This window comes from Sminthopsis crassicaudata, chromosome 1 (assembly GCF_048593235.1).
Source record: "Sminthopsis crassicaudata isolate SCR6 chromosome 1, ASM4859323v1, whole genome shotgun sequence".
NCBI lineage: Eukaryota > Metazoa > Chordata > Mammalia > Dasyuromorphia > Dasyuridae > Sminthopsis > Sminthopsis crassicaudata.
The window spans coordinates 48305616-48320738 of record NC_133617.1 but is presented as its reverse complement, the minus strand read 5'-3'; the positions used below and the strand labels follow the sequence as shown (position 1 = coordinate 48320738).

Here is a 15123-nt window from a genome sequence, read left to right as displayed (position 1 = left end):
TACTGGGCCATAAACTCTCTCAGGGCAGAGACTAGGCTTTACGTATTACTGTATCCTCCTCCCCAGCTCTGAGGACAGTTCTCTGCACAAGAAAGGGACTAGACTACTTGCTGAAAAGAATTTTGAATATGGCATGATTATACACAAGGTCACACAATTCTGGACTCATGGATATAGAATGCTACTGCAAACCAGAGGGGCAGGCCAGGCCCTCAACAGCACCCCCACCACTGCCAAAGATCACTTTTTTCTCTCCCAGAAGTCCCTTCTTGGCCCTCCAAGGTCCTTAGAGAGCAGAGGAAACCCGCTTCACTTACCAGAGGTAGCTCTAAGCCTGGACTGCATATTCGATAGACAGGGCCAGAGGGCAGTGGCACAGGGCACCAGCCAGAGAGAAGCTGGGTCCCGTTGCCAAGGCATCTCTAAAATCAGGGAAGAAAAAGTAAAAAAAAAAAAAAAAAAAAAAAGAACAGCAATTATTATTATTTTACCTCTGTGGAATGGAGGACTGAGGGGGGGAGGGGAAGGAAGCAAGAGGGGAAGGCAGGTGGAGGGGAAAAGAATAAGAGTTTTCTCATTCTGTCCTATGCCTAAGGAAAAAGATACCATGATGGGCATCTACCAAGATATACTCAGGCTCCTAGGCCGCAGGAAGAATGAAAGCTATGGCAGAATTTGTTCAGTTTGGGTAAAAGGTGAGTGCTTCCTTTATGATTTATTTAAACCCTCATATCAACTGTTCTTTAATTCTTCTTTGAGTCCTTCCCCCTTCCCTCCCTTTTTGTGCCAGTTTCTTCCAACCCCTCTTCCAGCTCTCTGGAAGTTATTTTTAACTGATAACTTTTCTAGAAAAAAACTATAAATTGTAAAAACTACCACCAATTCACAGTTATTTTTACTCATATTGATAAAATTTGCCTAACCTGAAAAAGATACTGTTGCCAAAACAAAGAAGAAAAATTCTAATTCTCCTAACTTCCAAGTTCAGAATTCCACCTACTTTCCCACTACTTAAAGTTAGACCTTTAGAGCTTGAAAAGGCAGCCCAGTTTAGTGTCAAATCCCTGCATCAGATATTCTCATGCTATTTAGATTGTGTGGCCTTGGGGGAAAAAAAAAAAATCACTACTTATCTAGACCTCACTTTTCTTATTTATAAAATGAAGGAATTGGAGGAAATGATCTTAAAAGTCGCTTCAACCCCTTCCCGCTATAAACTCTATGATTCTGAGGCCTAAAATAGACAAAAACTGTCAATGATGGTCTTCAGTCAGAAACCTCTTCTTCCCCTGTCCTCTCCTCTCTTCTCCTCAGGTTCCCTGCACCCTTGCTGACCTAACAATTCCTACTAATTTCACCTCCCCAATCACTGCCTTCTCTTATTCCATTCAGGTTTCTTACTCTTGGAGTTCACAATGATTTATGTGTGTGTAGAAACAAAGAAGAGACCCAGAATTCACCCTTTCTAGATCTGTACTTCTAATTTTCTCTCGGTCGGAATCTGCGGCTACTCAAGTTGTTTCTCTGAGCAGCAGGAGGCGTGGGGTGGAAAGCTCTAATCTAGGACCTGATACGTGCCTTGGGCAAGCCCCCTCCCTTCTCTGAACCCCACTTTCTTTCAATGAAGGCAGAGTGAAGATCAGAAGCCTGGTCTCCTGTTTCAGACCACAAATGCCACTGGATGCAGTTGCCCGAGTTCCCTGGAAGCTCAGTGACCCGACCCTGTGATGTTATGACCACTGGAGAGATTAAACGAGCCGAGCCTGTGTCAGGTTTAGGGGGGCTGTTCATGCTCAGTAGGTTCTGTGCTGCTGCTGAGGGGCTAGGCAGGGAAGGGGAGGGGAGGGTGCTGGGAGCCTGCTCCCACCCAGCCGCAGGCGAGAAGGGAGCGCGACTCCTTTGTTTCACACAGTTTCTGAGACAGACATACAGCCTTCTGGGTTATTTCATCTCCACAGAGAACAGAATCCCCACGTTTTAGAATTAGAAACCACAGTAATTACCTAGTCCGATCCATAACTGAAAGAATTTTCCATCGAACACTTGGCAAAGGGTCATTCTAGGCCGTGCAGGAAGCCCTTCTCTGTAGAAGAACTCATCACCCACCAAACAGGCCGCTCCCCTTATGGATGGCCCTAAGTGTCCCACTCGCGTGCTTTGCTACCGCTTTTGCCCTCTGAGGTTAAAGACAATGCCAGCGCCATCTCTCAGGCATCATCCCAACCTGATCCTCTTCTCCAGGTGAAACAATCGATTCCTTCACCTGATCCTCTTCCGGCACAGTCGCTTTCCACCTCATCAATGTGGGTTCTCAAGCCAAGCCCAGAGCTAGGCGCAGACACAGCGAGAGCTCCGGCCCGCCAGTGACAGCAGCCCACCTCACTTCTAGCTCACTTTCAGCAAGCTTCATTTACCACAGGCTCCGGCGGCTCTGGCCCCGCTGCCCCTGCCTCCGCTCCCGGCCAAGCAAGGCAAGTCTGAGCCCATCTGCCTCAGGGTGGGCCCTGCATGACCCATCTGCCCAAGTTCCTACTCTCTGCCTCTTCCCTCGCTCGCTCTCCCTGCTTCAGGCTAAAGACGCCAGTTTTCAGCTGGGCCTTTGGCCTCGGTCCCTCACATCCTCTAAAAACGTCAGCTGGCAGAGGGGCTCTACAGGCTCGAATGGCCACCTCTCCTCCAGAGCCCTCTCTATCACTCCCTTAATGGATCTGAAGGAGCCCGGCAGCTCCACCTCAGACACAGGGCTAAGCTGGGTCTCTGCCGGCCACTCCCATTCCCCAAAGCCTTTCCCAACCAACCGTCACCGGCGCCTGCCTCCACCACTCACGGACCGGAGCCAGGCTCTCCTATTCCACTTCACCCTCCCTGTCACTTTCTCCAGGGGCCCCGGGCCCGGCCAAGGGAAGACAAGCAGGGGCGGCCCGCGGTCTCCGGCATCGGAGCGCACGGCCCGGGAGGGAAGGGCTGGCCGTGGGTCCCGCCCTCCGCCCATCCCGCGGACCGGGCCGCCCCTGCTGCAGAGGCCCGGTCTGGGGTTCCCAGCCAGCCTCGGACGCATGTGTGACCTTGGGCTAGTCCCTTCAAGGCTGCGGGCCTCAGTTTCCTCTCCTGCAGGAGGAGCTGCGCGAGATGGGCTCTGCGGCCCCTCACGGCCGAGTCCCGCTGGTCAGCGGCGGGCCCAAGACCTCGGGGGCTCCTCCAAACCCTTCCCAGAGAAGCCGCGTTCCGGGGCTGCAGCCCCCACCCCGGCCCTGAAGACCGCTAGCCTTGAGAGGGCCCAAAGCCTCGTGGGCCCCAAGGTGACAAGAAAGGTCAAGGCCGAAGGGGCCACAACCGCGGCCTCGCCCCGAACGCCCGCCGGCTCGCCGGCCCCAAGCCCAGCCGAAGCGTGCAGCTCGGCCCCGCCCCCCTGGGAGCCCTGGCGCACACAGGCCCGGCTCGGCCCGAGGCCGGAGCCGAGAGCGCGCCGCGCCCTATCCTGACCCTCCCCCCCCTTCCCCCGCGCTCGTTCAACACCTCACCCGGGAGCAGCGGCACCATCCACCCCTAATCGCCGCCGCCATATTGGAGAAGGCCGTGTGACCTTCCCGCGGCGCGACTGGAATACGTCACCACCCGTCGCCTCGAGGAGGTGGTCCCAGGGCGGGGTCTAGGGTGCGGGGCCACCAAACCTCGCCACCGGCGGAAGACCATTGCGCGCCTGCGTGCGCTCAGACTCCGAGTCTGCGACCTCTGCTGGCGGAACAAATCGACGAACTTGAAGGGATTGACAGATAGGCTGACAAATGGAAAGGCAGGAGGGCTGTCCAGACAGGGCAAACAGATATTGACTAGCTGACTAGCTAGGAAGTGCGATCGATCTAAAGGAAGTCAGCGACAGCGAAGACTTGCAGACGAGTGGAATAGCTGCGAACCGTGAAACCGTATTCGATGACATTGTGCAAACAGCCCGACAGACGAAAAGGTACAGACAAACGGAAGGAGACTAGCAGCCGGGCGTTAAGCTTCCGCGCTGAGGCGCAAAGGCGACCACATTCCTCCGGCCACGGAGTCAGACCAACGAGCCGGAGCAGATGAGTGGCCAGACGGCACCCGCAAACGGACAGTCCCGGTCAAGACTGGCGGCCCGAGAGCCGGTGCTGCTTTTGGACCGAGAAATCAGCTCCTGCGCCGGAGCTCCACGGGCCGCTTGAGGGGGGCTGGGCAGGCATGTGGTCGCTCTCCTCCTAACATTGGTGCATGTCCCCTGCAATCCTGGCCGTTTGGACTCCTCGATCCCCAGACCGGCCGGGTTGTGTTTATTCGTGCAGAACCGGTTCCTCTGATAGAGGTCCCGACTCTTGGGTCCTCTGCAGCGGAGAAAGGATTCCCGGAACTAGCCGCGAGTCATCAAGCTTTCCACGGAAAAGCGGCAGTGACGGAACCTGACCACAATCGCGGGTCTCAAAGCTCGTTTCTGGGGCTGTGGAGAATCCATACCTAGAGAAATAAGGGACACCCTTACAACTGCTTGTCATATCTCCATGTCTACGTGGAGAGTCGGTTTCAAATGATAACAGATCGCCCGAGAGCCAAGTCCATTATTTTTACAAGTACAGCTTTTAGGAGAATAGACTGCTTGTGACCAGAAGAGAGACAAAGTCAGTCCCGTGGTGGGAAAAGTCAGCCGTGGCATCAAGTTATAGTATGCCCGAGCTGCTCTGCCTACTGGAAGTAGAGGTGAGAAGGCTGACTCCCTCAAGAGGAGCGAGTTATCCGTCAGAGAAGTGGCAGACAGACAGCAGAGGGAATGGTGACATGAGGTCCTAGGACCAAGAACCAGGTTCCGGAAGTAGCATACCAGAGGCTGTGCTTGCTAAAACAGCAGTCTAGATTTTGGATTATAGCAGCCAATTCAGAATTACGTATGTCGTCATTGTGAACTTTCCCCTTAGCAAAAAATTATTTCAAAAATACAATATTAATTTGTGAACATGGAAAGTCAAAGGAAAGATACAGAGTTCAACGCACCCTTGAGGGGCATGGTGGCTACAGCATTAGGGACCTGCTAGCTCCAGTTAAATATGTTGAGAAAGGGGGTGCTTGGAAAAAGAGCCCTAGTGAATAGGAGCAGAAAAAAATAAGTTACTGGGTAGAGAGTCATTTTAGAAGCCTAGATTAAATGAAAACTGAGGACGGAATAAACTAAAACGTTCTCAGGAAAAGAACAATGAATGAAATACAAAAAAAAAAAAAAAAAATTAAAAAAAAAAGCCTTTTTCCTGCCTGCCTTACAGATGATCTCTATGTCTATCTCTATTAGTGCCGCTTTGTGCATGGGACTTTGGTAGATGAATAAGAAAATAAGGCCTCTTAGCAGGAAATGTAATAGCTAGCTATTTGCACCACCCCTTTCCTTTGCAAAGGCTTATATGGGCCAGACCTTAGAAAAATTTAACAGTAATTTTGCATCTGTACCAAAAAAAAAAAAAAAAAAAAGGGAAACAGGCTTTTCTACCTCCTCCACTCTTCATTATGAACTAGCAGGAAGTCAATGGAACAAAATGTGCCTAGCTTTTGATGATTTAATTCCCTGATAGACCCTCAATAACAGTGGCAGGATAGAGGTGGACACAGTGCTGAGAAGCTGTTCTGAAATTTGCTTCATAGAAGCTGAGATCACAGATTTTGAATTAAAGATGTTGAAAAGTATCAAAGCATAGATTTTTTTTCTGTGGCCTTCATAGTTCAAGTCTTTTCCAAGTCTCCTCACTCAGCAGTCATATAATATTCACAGCTTCCAAAGACCCTTTCAAATCTGGGAATGGGGAGGGTGAAAGAATTCTGATTCATAGCACTTCACCTCCTGAGAAAGATACTATGGGAAAGAAGAATGGGCTCTTACATCCCCCACTTTTCACTGTAGTAGGGAGTGACTCTGCCTTTCCTATCAGGCCACATCCCTCTTGTCCATCCTCTAAGACTTCCACTGGTCTGGCCCTGGCCTTTTATGATTCCAGGAAGGAGAAGGAGGAAGATGACAAGCAGATTCTGTGATGATTATATGACATGGCACCCTTGTACCTTGGGCCAGCTTCGAACTCCCAATTCCAGTGGGGAGAAAGGAACAGACTCCCAAGAAGAATTAGCAAGAGCCATGAAAACAAGAAAATGTCATGTCGTTAAATAATACCAATCGTTTCAGTGTTTCTAATCAAAGATATTTTTTATTTGATTCCTCAAATTTCCAATGTTTCTAATCATGTAAGTCACAGTTATTGCTGCAGTTATTAACTTCAATGAGACAACTAGCCATGTTTTCCTTTCTAGCTTAGGCTGGAACAACAACAATCCCATTCTCTTCCTTGATTGGTATGAGAGGCAACCTCTAGTTTTCATAATCCTACTTATAAATGTAAAGTCAATTCGAGCTCCGCTAAGACTGGAGCTCAATTCGTTTTGTTTTTTTCAGCAAATCATAAACTAGGCCTAGTCCTTCTTCTACAGTAAGTTCAGGTATATAAAAATAATGACCATATGACCCATTAACTCTTTTTCAGGCCAAACAGGTCCAGTTGCTCAGGATCACTATCTTATCTTCTGAATTCTACCATATTTTGGTGCAAAATAAAGCCCTTAATTCATGATAAGGTTGTATCCATCCTGAGAAATAGGGCTTTTAAAGACCTTGGACTTGGCAATGAAACCAAAGAAATGGGAATAAGCCTGCAAGGCCACTGGTCCCTTCTTCTCAAAGCAAGAATCCCTGACAAATGGTCGTCCAGTTTATGACTTTCAATAATGAAGCACTCGCTATTCACACCAAGGCCATATGCTCAATCACTTGGACTATTTTAAAGATTTTAATAAGTAGAAATGTGCATGCCTGCCAGTTATACCCACTTCTTCAAAGAACTTAAGAGCTGGAAAAGAAACTATAGAGATCACCTCATTCAACCCCCAATTATGCAGAAAAGGAAATTACATTTAACAAATCTAAGTCCTCTTCCACAGGTTGGATCAATATCTTTCCTGCCCCCTTTCCCCTATATATCTTCCCTCCTTCAAACTAAATGTTCCCAATTTCTTCAATTGATCCTTACATGATAGGATTTCCAGAGCCTTCTTCAACTCAGCCAAGCCCAGCAGTTGTGCCTTGGTTTTGTCATGACATAAAATAGTATTAAATGTTACCTTGTTTCTTTTATCAAGTACCTCAGTATTTATGTCATGAATGAGAAGTCACTGGTGATGATTTATTTAATTCATTGTATTCATGTATTTTATTCTCTTGGCTAACTATACCCAGTAATCTCAATTATGAGTTGTAGGTGGTCACTGTCAAGTCTCCCAGCTGATTGTACAGTGATGTGCCTAACTCACTAAGCACTATACAAATATTTTTTCCCTTCCCCATGCTGCATTCATTTCCCTTGACACAATGGCTTGCCAGTGTCTTTCCTAAAATGTAGTGCTGAGAGCTGAATGCTATAGAGGTTGTCAAAAATGAGTTGAGTTTAGTGTAACTCTTCCAATACTCTTCCTTGAGAGTGCTACAACTGGTATAAGGTGCTCAGTTCTACACGCTACATTGTAGGACAGACAATGGCAAGTGGCCCCCAGAGATGAAAAAGATGGAGACTCCTCCATCTGGAATGGTGAAGATGTGAAAGGACATGATCAAAACATAAAATCACAAAGTAAATGTTAAAGTAAACATGGACTTGCTTGCCAAATTCCCAAGTACTAGGCTGAGACCACTCTTTGAACCTTGAGATTGAGAACAAGGACTATTTTCCATAATAACTCAGGAAAATTCGGCTCTTAAATTTGGACCATTAAAAAAAAAAAAATGAATAGGCTTTTAAATGCTGGGATTAATTTAATCATTAATGTTGTCAGGAGGAACAAATGTCCCTACAGAACACTATTTGGAGTCTTTGATGATAGAATATGTGACTAGATGAACCATGACACTGTCCCACTATGCAAATTTCCTGTCTCTTGACTATCTCTCCAACTTCCAATTTCCACAGTCCCTAACTAGAGGGCTAAAAACAAGAGAGCTAAATAAATGACATGAGAATAGCACCTAGGCTACAGAATTGAAAGTCAGTCATTCCATTCTTGAATGTTCTTCCAAAAATATACCAACAGAATGCCCCTGCAACATTCCCAATAAACATCATCCAGGCAATACTTGAACACTTCTAATAACCTATTACATTCTTCCTGCACTCAACTTCAAAAAGAAGTCAGATGACTTCTGCAGGATTTAGCTCAACACCATATTTTAGGAAAGGAATTGGCAAACAAGAGGATGCCTAGGGAAGAAATATTTATATAGCACCTACTATGTGCCAGGCCCTGTGCTATTCTCTTCTCCATTCTACTCCCTGCTTTTTTTCTCTTCTGCCAGCTAACCTTTCCCAATTCCTTAAAATAATACTAATTTAGAGTTCTTTCCCTCCCACTAGATGAAAGAAATTCTTTGCCTCAATTGCTACCTAGCTTTAATCACTGAATGGGTTCAGCCTCAGTCAGGTTGTTAGCTTAAAAAGGCCAAGCTCTCACCCTGCATCCAGGGCCAGCTCCAGTTGTCCTGATCTATATCTGGCCACTGGAACCAGATGGCTCTGAAGGATAAAGTGAGGTTGGTGAATTTGCACAGCCATCCGTCACCTAAATCCAATTCATTTGCATGTCAGGGCATCATCTCCCTGATGTCACGGTCCTCTTTAAAAGGAAAGACAAAGTCAACTATTAAGTCAACTAATGTGTGATTTTCCTGTGTTGCTTAGGAAGAAGCTTAAAGGAATAAAATAATAAAAAGAGAAGCTTAAAATATACAAACATACACACACACACACACACACACATACACACACACACACACACACACACAGCCCTCACTATTTGTGCTGGTTCATTTATTCTCTTAATTTTAAATACCTTAAAGGTCTCTGGAAGGCCAAGACTTTCTTTGTCCCCCAGGATCTAGCACACTGCTCAAGAGACATCAGGCAGGTAATAAATGTTTATGTTATATCATAAAAGGTTCCAGAAAAAGAATACAACCTTAACCTTCTTCCTTTCCCTTTTGATTATACAGGTCAAAGACCAACCAATTTCAAGGGAATCTCAATTCTCTTGAACATGACAGCGATATATAAATAACAATAATAATGAAGGATTTCTAAGTTGAGCAGACAAAGCTATCTTTTCCCTATATTAGCATTTGGTGAATACAAAGTTGGTTCTATACTGGCAGAACAAGCTAAGATTTGAAATGATCCAATATCTAAATCTAAGTTCTCTCCTTTTGTCTGTAAAGATTTACTTAAATCATTTCCCCTCTTTTCTGTTTTGTCTCTCTTCTTTTCAAACATGCAGACAATAAGGGAGTTAAGCAAGAATGACATTAGTTTTGCCTTCTTTCTCCCATTCTCATCCCATAAATCATAGCTGCGCAGTCAATTTCGTAATCGTTTTGGCTTACATTCATGAAAGCACCTCTCCCACATTTCCATATTATTAAACAAAATCTAGCTTGAAAAAACAATATATGAGGTTCATTAAGAGGAAATATATTGTTTTCTGATTTTTACTTCTAGGAATCCCCTCAAAACATTCTAAGAAACCAATGAATTTTTAAAAATAATTCTGAGAATGCCTGTAGGAAGAAAGCAGATTCCACAGATGCCCACTGTCTCAAAGTGAAGGCTGCCAAAAGAGAAAGCTGTGAATAATAGTGGATAGTTGGTTCCTTTGAAATATACCATTGGTCCCAAACCCTCAGGCAGCTAGCATGGCTTCATCTACTTGGCAATCCCTTATTATTGGGCTAGATTCAGTGCCAAAATAGTTAAACGTCAAGTGAAGGAGTTTGACAGAGAACAGAAGCCCATTAATTCTGAGGTAGATGAAGTTCAATAGAAAACACTCTTAAAACCACCACCAGGTTCAATCTCCTCTCAATGGCACAATGCATATTGATCAATTATGCATATTCACCAGACTGTTCTCATTCTATATATCAGAGACACAGAAAGCAGGCCAGTGACTTGCTCAAGGGCACACACGAATCAATCCCCAGAGCTGAACAACCCAAGATTTGCAAACCTAGGTCAAGAAGTGGATATTTTGCAGTTTTGCTAAGTATCAAAAAAGACCAACTGGGGAGCCAAATGCTTGCCCCTAAGATCTGAACATACAAAGGACATTCCTGGTGCAGGTTTCCCATCCAGGTGCATCCTTTTCCTCCCCGAGGCAGTGAAGGCCCCGGGCAGGTCCAACAGTGGTGGACACATTCCGGAGACATTTGGCACATCCTTTTAAGCAGTAGGACAGCTTCTCCATATCTGAAAAAGAGGGAAATAAACACAGAACTACAGCAAGACACACATAAAAGAGAAAGGAAAAACCAGTGACTTCAACATTCTACTAAAAGTCTGATCAAGAGAAATTTAACATGTTTCCAATGAACCAAGTAAGTGTTCAGGAAGTGCTGGCTGATAAGACGTTTTCTTGGGGTAAATAAATTATACTTTATTTACCATGTTTAAAAAAAAAATTAGGAGCAGAGGAATGGCAAATGAAATAAATAGCTGCAAAGCTAAGCTCTGGCTCTGGCGGATGAGAGGACACCTAGCCAATTAAAAAGGAAAAATTATGTTTTGCTGAAAGAGCTAAGAGAGTCTGTAAACTACAGAAATAAAGTGGGAATAGCAGAGGCAGGCCCAGAAATACCCAAAAGCACAGGATTGACAGTCATAGGGCCCTGAGGTAAAGGACCCTTTACAATCAGCATTAGATAAATGAGCCTGGAAAGTAAACTTGTATTACAGGAGGAAGAAGTAAAAAGGACCATGGAAAAGAGTGGTTGGTACTAAGTAATTTCTGGAGTTTCAGTCATAAGCTTCTATAATTGCCAGAGGGACTTGAGCTGGAAAAAATTCTCAAGTCTACAAAATGCATTCCCCATGAAGAACAGAAATTTGATGAAAAGTACATGAACACAATGCACATAAGACAACTTCACAAATGACATTCAAGACATGAAAGCATAATTTTTTCCTTCCCTCCCCTTCACAGTCTAAGACTTCAGTCTGAGCAATCCTTTGCCCAAAGATACAGCACCATTTGGTGGGGAGGAGAAAAGACATGCTTGCCTAAAAAGTATAAAGTAAACCAATTATATTATTATAATTTTAATTCCATTTCTACTGATTAAAAGTTACAAATGACCAGTTCCTAAACTATAACATGTCAATTTTCCTGTTTTGTTTACAACTAAAAATATCACAAAATTCAAACTATAGGTTAACATGTGAGGCATTAACACATCCCTGATGCCTGTGAGAAGAATCAAGTATCTGCACAAATATAAGGTTGGATTCATAAAGAAACCCCCAAATCACAACATTGTACTTGAAAATAAGCATCAGCTTATCTTTGGAATTGAATTCAAATGTCTACATGACTGTGAACAAGTTTAATAAAATGTTTTTGCATGTTTCCACTACATATAAAATCTATGTAATACATATCAATATATCAATTTGGCATCTATAAAAACTCTGAAAATGATTCAAAAGTTTCATTCTTTTTGAGAAAGCCATCAACAAAAAAATAAGATTCACACTCAAGACTACATTTTTAAAAAAATGTTTCTTCTTTCAAAGCTTCTTTATTAATCTGAAATCTTCTTGATTATCAAAACCTAACTCTGATTTCTTTTAAAAAACACTAAAGGTCTTTTAATCATATGAATAAAAAAGCAATGGGAAGATGGAGAACTCAGCAGTGCTTTTCTGAAAATCATAAAAACTAATTACAGAAGCATTCTCAAAAGAACACAATGGGATTCATTTTCTTTTAGACTTTTGGACAGCAATGTCATACTTTATTGAAAACAAACCCATGTAAAAACAAAGTTAAAATGAAAAAAAAAATGGTACCTGAAAAATAAATTACTTTATATAAAACAAATCAATAACTTAAAACACACTAAATATACAAAATGTTTAACCATCTACTGTACAATATGGGAAACAATTGATAAAGCCTCCTGTCCCACAACAGATTACTTTGTAAGCGAAATGTTACATGTTAAAAGAGATGGAACCAATTTTTTAAAAAGACTTCAGGTCAAGATTTAAAGTACAGTACTATTCAAAGTTACTGGTCAAATCACCAATTATCCCAACTTAGGTGCTCAAAATGTCAAGTCATTTGCTTTTCAATGACCAAGCAAAATATTTAACTATGTCACTAAAGAGTGGCTTAGAAATAAGAAACAATCATTACAAGTCAAAGGAAAATCAAAGTTTTGAAATGGAAACCCCATAGGATTTCAAAGATTCTGGTGGTAGCTCATCTACTCTATCATTATTTAAATGGCTCATGAATTAAAAACTCCACTCAACAGAAAACAAAAACAAAAACAAAACAAAAAAACAAAACAAAACAAAAAAAAAAAAAAAACCAAAAAACAAAACAAAACAAAACAATAAAACAAACCAAAAAGTTTCCTTCTGTGCTGCCTGTCAATCTTTAGGAAGTATGGTGGCCTGTAGCCTGGAAGCGCCAGCAGCAGGGCCACAGGGAACACGGATGCCATATCTTACAAATCACACTGGGTTGGGAGGGAAGGGAATGTATTTCAAAGATCAGAACGGTTTTATCCAGTACATTGGCATTTGGTTTATGGAAAAGGGGTTGGAGGATAAAAAGGAATATATCCTTACCATCTTACTCTCACACAAATGGTACAAAAGCATACCCAAAACAAAATAATGCTGCATTTGATATGAAATCAAAACAACTTGAGTAAAGTTCATTTCAATGTCCAAATCTGACAACTGTGTTGAGTCTAAACCAAGCAATTTCAACATAGAATATGCAAGTAACCACAACTGCTTAGCTATAAGTCAACTATACTGGTCTTTGGGTCCTAGGTTTTCCCAACATGGAGAGAGCAAGTGCAGATCTACAAACATTAAGTAAGGCACCTGCCTTCAGATTAGGAAAAATCTCATTTTCTGGAAGCAGATAAGGCTTAGCCAGACCCAGTATCAATTTCATAAAAACATTCTAGATCTGCTTTAATAGTGTACTTGTTAGACAATGGAAAGAAAGGATAGATGCCCTTGGGTGTAAAATCAGAATGAAAGACTTCCTATTAAGAGGTAGAATTAGCACACAGAAAAACCCTCTTCTCTGGAGGGGACATGGTATTTTACAATGAGGAATAAATTTAAGGCAAAGCTGCAGGGGCAGAATCAACAATGTTAACTTAATTTTTAAAAATTACCACAATTTAAGTATTGTTTATCAGATAATTACCAGGAGGTCTAATTGATAAGCAAAGGGAAAATCAGAAACTAAAAGATAACTGAATCAAATCAAAATACCTCAAATATTTGCAAAAGTATACTTTCTAAATTAATACTGTCTACTCAATTCTTTTCATTAAGTTATTTTAAATAAGGAAGCTTTGGGAAAACAGGAACTTTCAGAAATAAGTAGAGTCTTCATCTTTTTTCAACATGAGTAGGATCAGACTTTTTAAGCAGAGTTTGGGAAAAGGATTCCTTTAGTAATATGACTTATTTTAAAATAAGTGAGTGCTCCCTTTTAGGAACAAATCTGACAGTCTCGTTCAGGCTGAATTAACCTACTAAATGTTCCTAGCAAAGCAGAGCAGCTGGAGCAACTATCAGACAGTGGATTGCTTTCCAGAAGTAATACATCAAGGGCTAAAATTTTCCACATTCCTGCAAATGTTCCCGAAGAAGCACTTGGGACAGACCTCTGTTGACAAATGTGTTCAAACCCATGGGGGCCCCAAGTACCAGAAAAATGTCAGGTGACAGACACATCAAAAGCCCAAATACCTCTATATTTTTCCATTAGTCCCAGGGTTTGAAGAACCAAGCTGAATCAAAGGAAAAGAGAATAAAGACATGGCGAAGCTGCCATCATCATTTGCAGAGTGTATGATTGAGGGTAGAATTCTTTTAACAAATTAAGCACTAGCCAAAGCTGGCAGCAAACTTTAAATATAGTAGCTTCAAAGCAAAATTCGGAACCACAAATCATGTCTTCATCCAGAAGACTTAAGAGAAAAGTTTTGAATGCTGCCATGACAAAAAAAGAAAATTATTTTCTCAAAGAACACACTGACTCAAAATACAAAAATTCTCTACAGCAAGACCACAGTGACTACCTTTCCATTTACTCCAGCAAATAGGCACTGTTTCTAGAACAGAACAGAAGCTACACTTTCCCCATCCTCCCCCCACCCCCCACCCCCATTTAAAACAAAGCAAATGGAACAAAGACCACAAACCCTTGACATAAAAAGAGGCTACATTCCTTTGGAGTTTGTTACTTCTGAGGATAAGGTGGATCCTGGGCAGTGTCCGGCTAGCACTCAAGGCCAAGCCTTGATACCAATCTTTTATTATGTGTAAAAAGTAAAGAAAAAAAAAGAAAAAGAAAAAGAAAAAGAAAAAGAAACAGAAACCTTTTTAAAAGTTGTGAAGCAAATACAAACAAGTGGTGGGAACTCAATATTTTGGAAGCACTAAGTGAATGGAAAGCAGTTAAGAAGCCAACCATCCAAATGTTTTTGAAAATAGTGAACTGCATTGGGGGAAGGTGATACCTATTTCCTAATTTGTCCTTTTAAAAAAATAAATAAATCAGTAATTCCATTATACCAATAACTAAAAATCATCATCTTTACATAGTTCCATTTCATGTCATAGTTATAAATTGTTGGTCCTAAGTAGTTCCTTTTTTTTTTTTTTTTTTTTTTTTTTTGTCTCTCTGTACATCAGTTATATAAAAATCAGATCAGGTTCTTGAAACAGCTTCTCGGAGTTCTCTTCCTGCGTGCTACCAGCCTATCTGCCTACTGTGGTCCCTTTCTATAACTTGTCTACCAACACCTGTAGAGGTTTACAAAAGAATCAGTCTGGGATGATACAGTTTATACTGCCACCACAGATATGTCAAGGCTTTTTCTTGAGGCCAGTAAATTCTCCTTAAGACCTGACAATTCTCCCTGAATGTTGGACCTTTTGTACAATACCTATCCAAAACAAAAGAAAATTGAAAATAAAAAACAAAACAAAA

General features: G+C 42.4%; 1 protein-coding gene across 3 annotated transcripts in view; it reads right to left on the bottom strand.

Annotated features, from left to right (window-relative positions):
* Window positions 1-3624, bottom strand: part of TIMM44 (translocase of inner mitochondrial membrane 44) — a 43307-nt gene extending 39683 nt beyond the window's left edge. The window contains exons 1-2 of one of the 3 annotated variants that reach the window (XM_074301701.1): window positions 3522-3624; window positions 318-422 (exon numbers count right to left, since the gene is read on the bottom strand). In XM_074301701.1, the coding sequence (XP_074157802.1) occupies window positions 318-422; window positions 3522-3563 (147 nt within the window). In that variant the 5' untranslated portion in view covers window positions 3564-3624. Of the gene's footprint in view, window positions 1-317; window positions 423-2003; window positions 2121-3516 lie in introns of those variants that run through there. The other 2 variants (XM_074301709.1, XM_074301718.1) reach the window with 2 other exon arrangements.
* Between the last annotated feature and the right edge of the window lie 11499 nt (window positions 3625-15123).